Source organism: Choristoneura fumiferana, chromosome 13 (assembly GCF_025370935.1).
Source record: "Choristoneura fumiferana chromosome 13, NRCan_CFum_1, whole genome shotgun sequence".
NCBI lineage: Eukaryota > Metazoa > Arthropoda > Insecta > Lepidoptera > Tortricidae > Choristoneura > Choristoneura fumiferana.
In genome coordinates, this window is record NC_133484.1 from 11710178 (window position 1) to 11727453 (window position 17276).

A 17276-nucleotide genomic window follows, 5' to 3' on the forward strand; every position below is an offset into this window, starting at 1 on the left:
GAACCCTATTTTGGGCGTGTCCGACACGCTTTTGGCCGGTTTTTATTAACCGTAGGTAGCGTCAAAAAACCCTACCGATACTAACGCCATCTAGCGATATTTCGCCTGTCGTTTAGCCTACGAATAAATATGTTTAGCCCTCATTCATTGCATGATCACCTGAACTAAACACGGGTCATGCAACTGCGTCGAAATAATATCGGAAGCGCATTAAAGGTAATTGCAGTCTACATTACATTATACATGTTTGATAACTAACCGTAAATCGTTAAAAACTGTTAACAAAATATCTATATCATTTAAATAGTAATAAATCAACGAAAGAGCTGAAAATTCCGTCGTTGTACGCCCGTGGCCTAGATGGCCTAGTTGTATGAACAGCTTCTGTGGTTCTTGGCGGATAGCGGGTGTGGTAGTGGAGCCGTTTTTGTGTAGTTGTCTCCTGTGGCCTTGTGGTGGGCCTGACGGGCGAATGGCCGACTACATGGCCAATTGGACCCCCTACTATGTCCGGGCGATACGTCGAGTAACCCTCGTGTGGGCCTTCGTGGACGGGTTTTACGCCATCTGTAAGAAAAAAAAATATCAAGTCCAGAAATTTGCATCCGATGTAGGTACCTATTTGTTAGAAGTTAGAACATAATTAGGCCGATCAAAATTAACAATAAATTAACAAAACATGACGTATCTCTGATTTTTTTGTATGTTATTTGGACCCATTTGGGCTAAATATTTCCAAGTTTTCAATTTCGAAAAAGTTTTGGAAAGTTTTTCATACACCAAAAACCACATTTTTTTTTACTTTTAGCAGAGTTTTCTCCATATCGCCTAATCCATACATTTTGTGTCAAAAGTTGCTTCATACGTTTTTAAGAATATTAAATTTGTGACAAATTAAGGCCAACCAAAGCTCTATAGCTCAATTGATTACCGAATTACGTACGGCACTTTGAAAATAGGCCAGTTTTACCAAAAAAAAAATGGTTTTAGACCTTCTTTGGACCGGAATTGCATCAAAACCATTGATCCTACTAGTAAAATATGTTAATATGATTAGTAGGCGATTTAATTAAGTGGTAAGCGGGGTCTGTAAGCCTCGTAGTTCTCTTACAATCTCAAAAAAACCCGTACAGGGTAAAATCGCATTTACCCAGAAATGTTCCATAACCTTTCCTGTCTTTTCGTTTCCACTACTTTTTGGAAATTGCAAACTTGGAAATACATAGTCCTAATGGGTTCAAATCATACTAAAAAATTAGAGATACATCATGTTTTGTGAATTTAGCGATTTTTTGTGTCGATTTTGACTGCAGTAAATACCAATGTATTTATGATATTTTACCTAATAATAGATTTTTAAATCATACAGAGCATCAGCGACACTGACGCTTAAGCGCGTACCTTTACGTATCTAGGTATTTATTACAGAATTGTATTATCAGTCAATTACAAAGATACCGAAAGATACCTACTACCAAAGTTGCGAATATATGTACACGACTTTTTTTTTAATTCAAAAGTCGAATCTACCAACTAATACATGTAAATGCAATAAAAAGTAAAGAGGTTTTAGCTAAACTATTCGGAAGTTTTTGCTACAGTAGGTACATATTGGGTACATACATAAACATAATACATAGCATAAAACTTGCTTGACACGTGATTGACACACACAAAAATGTAGCAGGCAATAAAGCAACAAACGAAAAATACAAACATTGGAACATCGCCACCGGAGAGGGGTTGCTCAGGTTGAGCCGATTCGACCATATAAGTACATACCTATACATATGTATGGTTGCTTATTTTAAAACATTATTAAACTATTTATTGAAGGAAATATTATGTTATTCTTAAACAGAACCGTTATAAATACAATTCCCAAATAAGTATTCCACGCTGCTCGACTTGCGAACTATTGCATAGTACCTAGGGTATAACGAGTTTTAGCTTTCAACTTCCTTTCAAGGACAATTTAAGTAGGTAGGCTGGGTCCCTTGGCATTATTCTAATCTTTCTTACTATTAGCCTAACGAATTTAAGCTAATGGCTAACAATCGATAGTTTTACCTACATTGTAGGTATCTTACAATGGCGAAGCGTCCATAGAACCCGGCTTTCCCAATATTTACAACAAGTCATACAGAATTTATGTAAGTATGAAAGACGTAAGCGATCTTTGCTTCGGCTTTACCACGGAAATATCTGACGCCACGCCACTGGTATCTATAATAATTGACCTTTGTTGACGATTGCGGTATGAACACAGTTTTATGTGATCACTAAAATGGAACTCTACAATTATAATTGAACTACCCGCTCGTTTGTCATATCTCACTATCCCGCGATAACATACGCAATCTTTATTTTTCCGAGATAAAATCTAGGGGCTCAACTATCTCCATGGTAAATTTTATCTGCTCAGCGGTGTCAGCATGAAGAGGGAACAAACAGAGAGTTAGTTTCGCATTTATGATTTTAGTAGTAGTACGTAGAGATATTTTTTTTGCCAACAAACTGTCATGCAGTTTGGCAGATAATTTATTTAAAAGTGTATATATTCTGTAAAAAAAAAGTACTTAGGTAAGGATTCTATGACAACTTTTCCATCGACACCATTATCTGGCCTTGAACCGCACTAAATCGACACAGCAATGTTACAACGGGCATACGAACCAGAAGGCTCTTGGTGCAATGGTGGCCGATAGTGATTGTTCCCGAAGTACCCCCCGGACCAATATGGCGGCGTGGGCATGTAAGTTGTAGGCCGAGTTACAGGACCGTCGTGAGTAGTTTGTCCAGGATTCGGCCGGTTCCCGAATAGTCCTCCGAAAAAGAAGCGGTTGTCGTTATGCCCTCGCCGGTGTGAATATGGTTGGTATACTGCGAAATGATATTTGTCATAGTTAGGAAAATACCGTCAGCTAAATATGTGGTCTACCACAACCACACTAAAGTTGATTATCGTTAACATGTCGTAAAACAATAATGTTATTAACCTCTGCTATGCTTAGGACGCGGATCCGTGCAAAATTGAAGGTAATCTTTTAGTTTTTTATTTAAATCAGCAGTAGTTGTGCCTATTAAAACAAGGTGAGACTTGAATGTAGTATTTTTTTTACAGTTCCCTCATACGAGGGGGGCTTTAGGGGCTTTTTCTTCATTTGATATGTAGTTGTTTAAAAATGTATAGACCGCTTATTTGTCTGACAGTAGGTACGTCGAGTATCTATAAGATTAGATTGGTCTCAATTTTTTACGGAATTTTAGACAGTGAAACTTACTTAATCACGAAATTTGTAATTTAATTGAACTTTATTTATAATTTTTATTTTATTTGTAGTTAAATCACGTAATAAATATTCGATACGTACTCAGTGTATAACATACACAGTAACCTATTTACTTAACAAGACGTGACCGAGTCAGTGTGAAGGTAAACAAAATTCGCGACATTCTTTAGTTCATCGCTTTCACTAAGGTACTCATTCAGTTTTAAATCGAAAATTTAAAAGTATATCTAAGTACATATAGGCATAGTCTTGTTTAGTAAATAGGTTACTGTGTATGTTATACCTATATCGTCACTACTTTAAAAAAAACTCGTACCTCAAAATTGATATTTATTCTGAGTGAACTTTATGAACATTACATTAAGGCTCAATTTTGTTCACATATTGATTTTAGATACCTACGAGATTTTTTGAAAGTAGTGACGATATACATATATACCTATATCATAGGCAAATTTATTGAATCAGGCGTTACTTTGCGGAGGTCCATATATATCAATGAACTAAAATAATTTCTTTGCTCACCCGCGACCTTATGATAGATAAGTTTATGCAAAATATGCGTGTTCATGCAGCTCCTCCACCCCACACTGTAAGAACACACACAAACCCATCTATCACCACCACCACACTACACTGAAGGGTTTCGAACTCAAACAGAGCTCATCTTCAGAGCAACACAACCGTACACCATGCTACCAGATGTTAGGCACACACGCACGCACGCACGCACGCGCACACACACACACAGAGATGTTAGTGTGTCCGTTGGTTTCAGTTGGACTCTTACAACCTAGTAGAAAAGAAAAGCATTGACTAAGTAACTATGTAGTTTCGATTTCTCGATCAAAATAAGTATAGGGACTTACAGGAACTGAGATCAGTTTCATCATAATCCTCAATGTCACCACAATCATCTGGGTCGTCCTCCTGGGGCTTCTCTTGCAAGTTGCCCAGCGAGTCGTGCTGCGCCGGGCCCCCATTAGGGCTCAGTAAGTCGTAAAAGGCCCCCCCAAAGGTCCGGGACCCGATCTGATTAAAATATGCCGATCTCCTATGAGGGGCGATCTTGTTTGTAGGACATCGCACTGGCTTTACTGTCACCCCTTCTAAAGGCACAAGGAAGACTAGAATCTGTAAATTAAAAGTGTTTATTTCAATTTTCCAAGACAGCAAATTATATTGGACTATTTGATGCCTGCGACTCCGTCCGCGTACAATCGCTATCGTTTATCGCTATCACGCGGAAACTATGCCATTTTTTGATGAAATTTGCTATGCACTTAGGGGTTTTCAATCTAAGTAGCTTTAATTTAATTTTGGTGAATTTGTAACGTTGAAGCTAGATAAGTACCTAATGCTTCAGAAGGAACCGAATATTTAGAAGGAAGATTAAACTAATAGAATAGAGAATAGGATATCTAGATCAACTTGCAAGGCAACACTTAATCGTACAAAATGTCATCCAAATCTTTAGAGCAGTTTCTGAAAAACAAATTACAAGTAAATTTATAAAACTTATTATTTAAACTAACCAGTATTACACGGAGCGAGTCCACTGTGATTTCAAACGCCATGTTTATGAACAAAAAATACAAGTACTTTTCGCCTCGACGCCCGACAGTTATCTGAATGCAGAATGGCACACTGTTTGTATTACTATTCCTTGGGCTCCCACGCCACGCCGAATGTGAATCCTTGGGCAATGCCCGCTCCTTTTATGACATATAAATTGTTATAAAACTAACGCAACTTGCGAATGCGGGTCAAAAGGTGTCAACATTGTTTTCGTGTACTTTTTATTACAAATACAAATACAAATCATTTATTGCGGACTTTTGAATCCATAGTGTTAGTATAACAATTACGGTTATTTAATGATTTTTCTCATTATGTGCAGTTTAACCTGGAATCAAAAAATTACAAAAAAAAACTATTATATTAGTATAACGTGACATACAATACGTAACCTACCCGTGGTACAGTCAGCATCAAAACTTGCTGCGCAATTTTGTACCTTCTCTTCTATTAGATAAAGTACAGAGGTGGTAAGCATTTTTTGACGCTAAGACTACCTTACAATACCAACTCGCGGCGTACCTCAGGGGCGTCTTTACCTATAGTCACAGAATAAGTAATAGTACGTATGTATATTATGCTATAGTGCAGGGTGTGCGTTGCACACGGGCGCAGTGGTCTTAGGGGCGCCAGCCGCGGCACTTTGTACCTATTCCATTTTGACCGCGCTTTTTCTAGATTGCGCTAAAGTACTAATTGCACACGGGCGCTACATGGGCACTTACTTATACTATTACTTATTCTGTGACATATGGGCTAAAGACGCCGCTGGCTAACCTAATTGTTAAGGAAGCACCGCTCGATAATTGCTCATAAAACGTGTTAATTACTGAGACTATTACAAAAAGTAGGTACTACGTTTCACTGCTTATTTAGTAATATCTATGATAACACAAAACGTACATATGCGCATTAATTATTAATAGCAGAATAGAGTCGAAAAAGTGGTGACATCGGTTCTGAAAAGAAATACATTTTTTATATAAGAAAGGGCAAAAGATCTTCGGGTCACGTGACGAGAAGCTATCACTGCCGCCCATGGACACCCGCAACACGGCGGATATCAGAGGTGCATTGCCGGCCCTTAGATCGAGAGACTGATATGGTCGTTTTAAGTTGTACTTGTACCGCACCGGGAATGCTGTCCCAGGAAGCTATTTCTACTCCTCTTATTGTTCTGTGGAAAAACTACACTCGCCAAAACAAGCGTTAGTTAAGTAATCATTATGATTTTAGGTAAGTACAGTCGAGGAAACTGCAACGTAGGTACGAGGGTGACACCTTTGTGCTACTAATGTTATGTACTTTTGCCAAAGAAGTCATTGCGAAATTTATTATGAAAATGTTCCAGTCATTACCTACCTAAGCCTGCCTACCTATTTAAACTTCAATCCAGGTTGAACCATAAGAGGAGACTGTGTGCGAGATTTACTAAAGGTATTTGAATGCACTAATTAAAATTCAAAACTTGACATACTTCCATGTATCCATTTAAAGAATTTCTCCGATAGGTCGTTGATCAGATCATGGCATTTCTATAAAAGGATTCTCAAGGTCTGTAGATAGTTTGTTTGTATCATATTGGATTAGCTAACTCATTAATCATAGCGTTCCCTAAAAGGCAATAGAAGCTCTTTTAATTTCTTTAGTCTATTGCAAATTTTGTTGATTCACAACAGTGGTAGCAATCTATGTGGCAATACTGAGGGGCTACTTACCTTGCTACTACGAAACTGGAAAATCAAAGTTCCTGTCGTTCCGTCCCTCTGATACCTACTTATACTATTTAATACGAGAGTGAGAGGGACGGCACGATACGAACTTCGATTTTCGAATTTCGGAGTAGGCCCTCTGATGCTTTACTTAATGACCGTGATCAAGACATTATTTTTTATCTATTATCACCTATGAAGTACAATGCTTAATCTTGCAACCACTCGTGCAATACAGCAATGTTTGTGCGACAAAACCTGCCCTAATTTGTCGTACAGACCACGGAAGAATAAAAACAAGGCACAGACGCATCGGTTTTTCACGTGAGTGGTACGAGAAGTTCAGTCGTATTCAGAAAGGAGCCCTTGCGGTTCGAAAGTCATGTGCGTAAAGTAGCGGGGCACGATTTAATTACTTACTGTGCAACTTTAAAAAAAAAACTAATTAAGTACGTACCTAAAAAAAAATCATAATTAATAAAATTGTGACACGAAAAATAATCTGTCCTGAAAGTATTTTTTTATAAAATAAAATAAATAAATTATGAAATGTGTTTATGATAGTAATATTTACAATTAAACTCTATTTTGCTTTAATTTAAATTACGTATACTTAATGAAAAATAATTAACAAGAGACTTCCTTCTGTTTGTAGTGTGCAGGGCTACTACGAAACTCGAACCTCGAAGTTCGTGTCATGCGGTCCCTCTCGCTCTCGTATTAAATAGTATAAGTGTCAGTGGGACCGTACGACACGAACTTCGAGTTTCGAGTTTCGTTGTAGCCCTGCTAGTTGTCGATGGATGACCAAAAAGTCTATTCGTTCCAGAAGAAAAATAATTATTGTAAAATATATAACTGGTAACACTTAACATAAACGTCAACGTCAAATCAATCAATCAATCAATTCTGTCCTACATAAATAAGTGTTCAAACGCATTGTATTTTCCGAACGATTAATTAATTAAAATAAGTGTAATTTTATGAATCTAAAATGGCAAAACATCAGGGTAAAGTTTATTTAGGATACGAAGAGGAAACAGTTGGCGAAAAAAGTCAGACGTTGTTGAATTACACAGTGAATAAAATTGGTGGATTTCCCGTAAGTTGAAGCATGTTTTTAATTTTTTTGCTAAGGTTAGTACTATTTTGTTTAAATGTTTTAATGTCTGCAGGATTGGCCGCCTCTCGAGAACGTACAGTTTCCTTCCAAATGTCAATTATGCGGATTGCACCGACTTCTAATCGTCCAATGTTATGCCCCCCTTGAGAACTCAGTTTATCATCGCACTCTATATATTTTTGCTTGCATCAATCCCAATTGCTGGATTCAGTCTGAAAGGTGAGCTGTTTAACTATAGCACATAACAGAAATTGTTAGTTAATTCATTCAATGTTATTTATTACGTTTTCTTGTAGTTTGTTGTTTCTGTTGCCTTACTATTTAAATGAATTAATATGAACTTCAACTTATTTAGGTATATAATATTTATTTATTCGTGGGATGGAACAGGTGTTTGTGCCTATCTGGATTTCATTGATGTGGTCAGATTTCTTTAAATTCAATTATAAAGCAAAGTTATTGTGTCCAGTCTATTTTGTGTCATGTCAAGGAAAAAAATACTTGATTATTATACAAGAAAATCTGTATAAAAATGAAAAATAAATAAATGGTCTTGCCTAATGGTATGCATAATTATATCACTCCTTCTCTTGCATTGCATGCATAGGTGTATTCTTAATCTATAATTGCCCAATGCAATACAAAATATCCCACACAACACTAGTCATAGAAATTGTTTTAGTTGGACTTGTGTCCGAAGTCAGTATCAAGAAACTACGAAGGAGTCTAGCATCACTGTGCACATGCCAGCTGTGGAAACTAACCTAAGCTGGTGTTCGGGAGCTGACGAGTGGGATGAAAATGATAATGGGGACACAGCCAATGGTAACTTCATGAATGTGGATAACGCTCCAAGCCCTAACAATGGCATGCATAGGTGAGTTTTTGTGTGTATAAATCTCGCTTCAACTTGGATTTGGACCATGTTTACACTTACCATCAGATGTGATTGTGATAATTAATGCTTTGTTGTTTTTAATTAAGTCTTGTTTGTCTCAATTAATACTAGTTTTACAAATAAAACGAAAATTGGAAAAATATAGGCTCAAATTTTGTAAGGATTATACAAACAAAGGGTTTACACTGATTGTGTTATTTGGGTAACACAATTAAACATAACTATAAATAACTAATGTAATATAAACGGTAGATGAAAAATAGATGTAGAGAATTAACATTCCAAAGAGTATGTAATTAATTTAATTTTTTACTACAGAAACTCAGATGAAGATGAAGAAAGTAATTCTCTTGAGGTAGAAACTGTGGAACAAGCACTTGGGAATTTACAAATGTTTGATGCACACAACGCCAACATGTCTCCTGTACAAGGTATGCGTGCACCATCAACCTATTTCATTTCAGGGCCACCATAAAACCTTATGATAGTAAATAATTTCATAGTCTGTTGGCTGACAGTTTGAAAAATTGCTTCTCCTATATGGTCCGAAATGTCCGCCTAACTGTCGCAAATATAGTACGCGAAGTTCTTCCTTAAAGAATGCCAAAAATTTTAAAAAAAAAAAAAACGCTGAGAGGGTCTGGGAAATTGTATGAAATTCCATTACTGTATATTTTTTTTACTTTTCAAATGCATGTTTTGACTGATACATCTGAAATTAATAAGTCAATTCAAACAACCAAATATTCGTGAAGATCACATTCCTTCTACCGTTTTTTTTTTAATTCCTTGACTGAGATTTAATTTTGAAAGAAACAGCGCATTTAAAAATGTCTCAAACAGTTTCACTCTTTTTTTCCTTTTGAATATTTTGAGTTCAAATACTGAAAAAAGGGAACAAAAGTAAATAGCAGAATTAATTAAAAAGCGTTCAGTACCAGTTTAAGCTGTAATTTAGCTATAAAAAGCATAATTGTATTTTAATATAATATTTTTAATTGATATAATACAATTTTATTTTAAATAACTATTATTTCTAATGAAATAGCATTATGAGTTGTGTTGTGTCATCATCATCCCAGCCTATATACGTTCCAGTGCTGGACACAGGCCTCCTCTCAGAATGAGAGGGCTTGGGCCGTAGCTCCCATGCGGGCCCAATGCAGATTGGGAACTTCACACGCACCATTGAATTGCTTCGCAGGTTTGTGCAGGTTTCCTCACGATGTTTTCCTTCACCAACAATATAGCGTTGAGATTTTGTCTAACAATAATAGAACTATGTAATATCAATAAACTATAAATAAACAATTGAGTACATTACCCACCCGCGTCCTTGACATATAAGGTCTATAGGTATTAGTAATAGTGCAAGTATAGGTAAGTACTTATTATGTATTAGCATAGGTAGTAAAAGAGGAGAAGTAAGTTCACTACAAATAAAAGTACATCGCGCGGCTTAAATTTGTGCGTGCCGGTTGGCGCCGGTACGCACGCACCCGCTGCACGCACACACTGATAATTTAAGAAGGATTAAGTTTTCTGTAGTTAAGGCTGCGCTGCCATACGTTTTGATTTTAGCTTGGTTGTCTATGTAGGTAAACATGAGTAGTATGTACACAGTCGCCATCATCACCACCAATTTATAAATATTTTTTAAATTTAGTATAATAATATAGCACCATAGAATCTTGTTTGTCTAGACACAGACCAATTTTAAGTTAACTTTCGTACTAAAATTATTTGCCGGTAGGTAATTAACTAATTAATCTAAAATAGACATCAACAACCCTAAGCTAAAAAGCTAAAAATAAAGTTGTGTTTAAATACTTGTGATGTATATATATCATTTAATAAATAAAATATATATATTTTTTTTATAAGTGTGTTATAGCCTAAATTGAATAAAGATATTTTGGCTTTAACTTTGAAGCGTCCGCGCCGGAGTAGGCAGTTAAGTCTCCTAAAGGGTTGGAGTTTACATATTTCTCTTTTACTATGGTATTGGTTTAAGGTATTGTTTATAATTCATTTATACCGTTTGTTAGGTGCCGTGGGAGCGATTGGCGTGCCGGTGGCCGCGGCAGAGTTGGAGGGGGGGGACGAGCCTGGCCTCGTCACCGTGGACACGCCAACCAACACTAATAATGACATCGAGGCGCTGCTGCACCAAGTAAAGCCCGGTTCACATTTATCCGTAGTGTTGTGTCGTGACGCATCAGAACGGTATCGGTTTCATACATTTTATATGGTTGCGTTGACATTTATCTGATGCAGTGTGTTGTGACGGCTTGTGTCGCATCACAAGCATAGAGAGAGAGAGAGCATCACGACACAACACGACAGATAAAATGTGAACCGAACTTTAAAATGCATTAGGGCTCTTACACATAAACACGATACGATATCGCGTCGTCGTGTCGTGGAAATCTAAGAAGGATTGCACCGTGATTTTCCACGCCACGACGCGCATTGTGAAACGATACGTCCGGTGCGATCCATAAAGTACGTCATACCAATTTTAGCCCTTTTTTACACGCCGTCTACATTTATAGGTAAGCTGCTCTAAGCCCGACCTTCAGTAGCACCTTTTCACAATAAACGTCCCAGTGGCATCCTTGATGAAAACAATTATGGCATACTAAGACAAGGTTGTACTACAGGTCGTGCTTACGGCGGTTTACCTATCCTTCTGCGCCTCAAGTCTTATTATCTCTCACAATAATTAAACCATTTTTTAAAGTTGCAAATGTATTCTTCTGTTATTGTTGCCAGACAGCAGAATTGCCACAAGACGTGCGGAGTCGGCTGCAGTGTGCGCCCATGCAGTTTGTACCTAAATACATTTGCGTGGAGGAGGAGTGGCACAAAACACCCAATAACGACGACCGTGTCACTGAACTGCTCAATAAATATAAAAAGGAAAATGGTAAATTGCCTTAAAAAAAACATCGAGCATAAATACAACCTATGCGATCTTTACTCAGGGTGACACTATTTACCGGCCCGGATAATACTGACATGGAAATACCGACCCGATATTTCGTGTACACGCCCGTACAAGATTATGTCAATTTGACATGAGTTTCTATGGGCGGGCCAGGAAATAGTGTCACCCTCTACTCAAACTAGTTTGGTAATGTCGTTCGGAACTTGAAACAAAAGATCGGTTTTCTTTTTCTTTCCCATTTTGATCTTAAGGAAAACAAAGGCAACTGACGAGTCCCGAACGGCATTTACTTTCTGTGTACTGTACTTATTTAAGTGTGAACTGATGTAATTGGTCAGAGTTGGACGCGTGCGCGGGCGGCGGCGCGGGCGACGACGAGCCGTACGAGGAGCCCACGCCGCTGCACGGCGACCGGCTCTTCCACGCCTTCGTCTCGCGCCTGCGCAAAAACCCCGGACAGATACTCAGGTAATATAACATAAATTAGCTCCAACTCTCTCTTCCCCGTAAAAAGTTCCAGGGAGTTGGGGACGTGGGTTTTTAGCCGGTGAGATTCCGGCACTGTCTGGGACCGCCCTTCCCAGTCGTCCATAGTGATTTTTTCCAAACTGCATGCCGCCATCTCCTACTCGTATGAAGGACCTCATATATAATTTAAAGCCTTGGGGAGGCCTATGTCCAGCAGTGGACGTCTTTCGGCTGACATAATGATGATGATATAATTTGAAAAAAAAAACTTAAATCAATCATCATATCATCAATTTGGCAGTGGCAGCAATGTCATTCTTGTATTTCAACGAACATTTGCTTGCACTAACTAGTTATTTAAATAAATAGACGTTTACCACTATACCACAGATAAAAATAAAATAATGCCGGTGCTCAATATACGCATACAGATCAAATTATGACGTAAGCATTGGAGTGGCAAAACTAGATTAAACTCTGACGTCATTAACCAAAACAGTTGCAATAATTCATTAAAAAATAGTAGTGAGCGAGAAATATTTATTTTATTGAAACATTTTTTGCAATAGGTGTGCTATTTTTTTTGTTATACACTATTCTTATTTTTTCTTATTTCTTGCCTTATGAGGCAATTGGCTTGACAGTATCTCAAAAAAAAATAACTTTGTGTTATTTATACCATCACGTAGCCTTGAAACATTCTCTATCAGATGAACTAAGCTAATTGGCCGTATCTTTTTTTAGACAATCCCTATTAGTTGGTATTGTGGATGCGGAAAGCACAAGACCGGTCTGAGTGGAGAGCCTTGGGGGAGGCCTATGTCCAGCAGTGGACGTCTTTCGGCTGACATGATGATGGTATTGTCAAAGAGCCTATAATATACTTCCTTTATGCCATAAAGTTTATGGTATAAAAACTCAGACCGGACTAAATGCTAGTGGAGCTAAAAAAAACGTTGCCTGAAATAGCTACTCCAAAAGTCAACCAGCTATTAGACTGAACTTCCCCTCATGAGAGGTACTTCATTGAACTTACTTCTTCATTACAGGTACTCTCGCGAAGAGCCCCCGCTCCTGGGCGCCCCGTTGCCCTCCGCAGACTCTCCGCCCCTCCCCCACATCTGTAACCGTTGCGGCTCCCGGCTCATCTGCGAACTACAGCTGGTCCCAGAATTTTCAGAAGCCTTAGTCTTGCGAGACCATAGTCTTACACACTTACACTTCCTCTCTGTTTTTGTGTTTACTTGCGCCCAGAGTTGCTGGCAAGCCGGCGACACGCTAGTCAATGAAACTGTAGTTTTTCAACCGGAGGTCGTTTAAGACTAGGAGATGGCCTCCAATAAAAATCATGTAAGTTACATTACATTGCGCAGCCATAAAGCAAACAAAATTGAAGTAGACAATCGAGCGCAGCAATGTGATAAATACGGGTTGCACGATTTTTATTACAAATTTTAAGGTTTAAACTGTTCTTTAGTCATTTTATAATTCGTCGTGGTTCGAACGGTACGGGATAACAATAGAGGTACGTACGCACGTGTGTAATTGTGCAACAGTACTTTTGACTAGCCACATACTTCTGCAGAACTATTGTACGGAATAATTATCTCGTGGATGACGGATTATAAAAGTACCCTTCCACTGATTTGACACCTGATGTCAATTTGAATAATTTAGCCGCGGCGCACATTATCTGCAATCAAATCAGCCAAGTAGAAGCGGTGACCATTCATGTTTGGCTATCTTATATTATTTTTCTAATAATGTGCACCGCGAATAAACTTAAGATTACCAGTTTGGCTTGTTGAAACGATGTCTCCACGTCCAACCATAAGCGAATTTGCTTTAATTTAATATTTATTGTATCCGTGTAGAACAAAATAAGTATTAATTCTCAAACGTATTAGAAATCAAAATGTTTAACTTGTAAATTTTCTGTAGAATCCATTACTATCTTAAAGCACTAGATGGCCAAGAAAACAGAAAAATACACATAATCGTCCAATTACTCAAGCATTCATTAAAAAGTGCAATTAGTAAAATTAACTCGATACAATTACCTTAGTAGTTTGAATCGGGGAATGGACGGGAGTTAAGGGCGCCGCGGAGCTTTTTAGAGTGGCAAAGGACCGAATCAGATATGCGGAGCTGACTGCCAACCTTCACTAGTTGGAGAGGCAATTGAAGAGAGAGAGAGTAGTTTGAAGACCTAGTAGGTAAGAAAAACATTCAATTTCAGTAGCCAAGTTCCATTCAAATGACAAGAATTCCTGATATTTTTCTTAGATATATTTGAGTTTGTTGTTTATATTTTCATGATCTACATGAAAGGAGTGTATACATTCAGCTGTGATGTAGTTTTCATTAAATCGTACTTTATATGTATTTATAATAACTAGAACTATTATTACTCTGATCTAATAAAAGCCAAACTTAATTATGGCTTTTCATTGTCATTGTCTATAGAAGAATATACAGTTTTATTATTTTAAGCTTTTGCCGTTATATTTAAGCTTGTTATTTATTAAATTGTGAAAGTACTTATTCTATTCCTGTTATCTAGTAGTGTCCTTATTAATCTGTAGGTTAATATGTAAACTTTTTAGCGTGCGCTATTAAGTAAACGTAAAAAAGTAATCTAGTAAGTAATTGAGCTATAGGTCAATTTATTTTACCATACTCAGAGCTGTCAATGAACTGTAATAAATTCTAAATTTATTATTTCTGTAACGCTAATGTAACTAATTACAATTCGACATTATTTGGCATCTCAAGACATGGCCAGTCAGCATTAAATACAATAACAATTAAAGCACCTATAAACTGTCAAGTACAAGTGAACATAAACAAACTGGGGATCGCTTTTTTCATTTAATTATTAGCAAAGTTCAAAAAGGTGGTGGTTGGATACAGGAGGCTGATAGTTAAAAATAAGTGTCGTTCTGCATTAGACTTGACAATTCTACAAAGTCTGGTACAACGGAAGTTTTTCGGGTCAATCATTTCGTATGGCTAACTACCGGTTCAAAATTTTTAACCTTTTGAACTCCATCCATAACTCATGACAAGAAATAAACATATATAATAAACAGTAGATCTTCCTAAAACTTGCGTAAAGTCTAGTCGATTTAAGGATAAGTGATTTAACATAAAAGTGGCCATTAGAAATCTAATTTTCATGTTTCAATTTAAGTACAGTCGCCATCAGATATTTCGGAGCCGCCAAGGTGATCAAAAGTATTGAAACATGAATTGTTAAGGCCTTGAAAATAGAGTGCATGCTCCAATATTTTTGACCGCCTCGATGGCTCCAATGTATCTGATGGCGAAAGTATCTACTTTGTTGTCCCAAGGAAATAAGAATAAGGTCCATTTTAAATGATTTGTTATTAAAATGATAGTAAGTTAACGTAATTACATTAAATGGTAAATTAAGATACGTACATACTATCTAATAAAGTGTAATAAAAATTAAATTACTTATTGTTTCTCTCTCATTCCCTTTTTATTTCGTTCGTATTCACTATAGTAAGTGGAATTTTAGAAATAAAACTGACAATTAAATAAAAATTAAATAAACAGAAAAACTATGAAGATAACTTTCTACTGCTCTTTATGAAGTCGGTGCCTCAACACAAGGCAGCAGGAGTGGACCTAGCCAGTCATCTAACTTGCCTACAATGCTACCTATTGGGCTTCTATTATATATAACAACATCTACCTGGAACGTCTTCTACTTGATATTTATGTTTTCGTATGATGATGATGTATTTATCTGTTGTCTGTTGTATGATGATGATGTATTATCTGTGTGATCCTTAATAAATTAATATAACACTCCTGCTAGCTCGTGCTGAGGCACCGATCGACTTCAGACAGATCAGTAGAAAGGTACTTTTGTGATTTTCTGAAGTTTGTACGCATTCACTGCCACCGACGACGCACATATGCGTTTTCGGGACTTCACCCAGTGCCGCTGTCATAATTATTTATACACTTTGAACGCACAATGTGCGTCGGTGGCACCTGTGGAAGTCAGGTGGCAGTGAATGCGTTAATTTTTATCATAATAATTATTTTCTCGCTTTCTAGGGTAGGTAACTGGTGTAATTTACAGCTAGGTTAATGTTTATTGATTTACAATTTTTCCCAATTAAGATTCATCATACAAGTAAGTATTAGCAAAAGAAAAATCGGTTCTGGCATCTGGCACTTCGCTGGCCGTTGCCGCGACACGCTCGCTTTGCTCGCTAGGCTCGTGCACTGAGGGTCGCTGTTCTACCTAACATTCCTCCTCACTTCGCTCATCGACGTACCTAACCAGACATGCCTTAGTAGAATAGGCAGAAGCATCGAATTAAGGAACGGATCTATTTATTAGGTGACAAATCTACTATTTTGGTGATCGAATTTTGATGATAAAACTATAATTTAGGATACAGGTTTACATTAATCTGATGACTCATACTTAGAGACAGATTTGATTAATTTGATGACCAATATATTTCTTAGGTGTAGATATAATAATTAGGGTATCTCAGTTCAGTGACAAATCTAAATTTAAGTGACAGAAAATATAGTTCCCGTATTTTATTGGCTGGCTAGATGAAAGAACGAGACAAATAGCATCGGTTGTAATTATCCCTCATCGTGGATTAGCCTCTATGTTAGGCGCTATGGAAAAAAATACTTTCCGTCCTTGTCATATGGTTCATTTTCGTAAATACGAATTTTCAGAGTACTCTGTCCCGTTCGGGTAGTAAGTACGTCCATGATGACTACTGCAGGGCTACTAAGAAACTCGAAACTGGTAGTTCGTATCTTACCGTCCCTCTCGCACCGCACGACACGAACTTCGAGTTTCGTAGTAGCCCTGCCGACATTGATGTCACTGAGGGCTACTACGAAACTCGAATTTCGTGTCGTGCGGTCCCTCTGACACTTATACTATTTAATACGAGAGCGAGAGGGACCGCACGACACGAACTTCGAGTTTCGAGTTTCATAGTAGCCCTGCTGCTGGGCTACCACGAAACTCGAAAATCTAAGTTCGTATCGTACCGTCCCGCTGACGCTTATATTATTTAATACGAGAGCGAGAGGGACGGTACGATACGAACTTCGAGTTTCGTGGTAGCCCTGCTGCAAATTTTTCGAGGTAACACCTCTGCAGCAAGGCTTCTAGGGAGGGGCGAGCCGGGGTCCATGCCCCGGGCAGCAAATTCAAACTTGGCAGACGAATACACAACTCCAA

At 37.6% G+C, this 17276-nt stretch overlaps 2 protein-coding genes across 2 annotated transcripts; one reads left to right on the plus strand and one right to left on the minus strand.

The window, feature by feature from the left end:
* Positions 1–284: 284 nt before the first annotated feature.
* LOC141434064 (uncharacterized) lies at positions 285–5167 on the minus strand. The gene is made up of 4 exons (XM_074096321.1): positions 4829–5167; positions 4163–4427; positions 2677–2883; positions 285–567 (listed from the first exon to the last, which is right to left on the minus strand). Exons 1-4 carry the CDS (start codon positions 4868–4870, stop codon positions 296–298), a joined length of 786 nt encoding a protein of 261 aa, XP_073952422.1. The 5' UTR covers positions 4871–5167; the 3' UTR covers positions 285–295.
* Positions 5168–7443: 2276 nt separating this feature from the next.
* Positions 7444–15498, plus strand: trus (programmed cell death 2 like trus). Its single transcript, XM_074096320.1, has 8 exons — positions 7444–7685; positions 7759–7925; positions 8389–8583; positions 8923–9035; positions 10653–10777; positions 11380–11533; positions 11893–12022; positions 13072–15498. The coding sequence occupies exons 1-8, from the start codon at positions 7578–7580 to the stop codon at positions 13340–13342; spliced, it is 1263 nt and encodes a 420-aa protein (XP_073952421.1). The 5' UTR covers positions 7444–7577; the 3' UTR covers positions 13343–15498.
* Positions 15499–17276: the final 1778 nt, after the last annotated feature.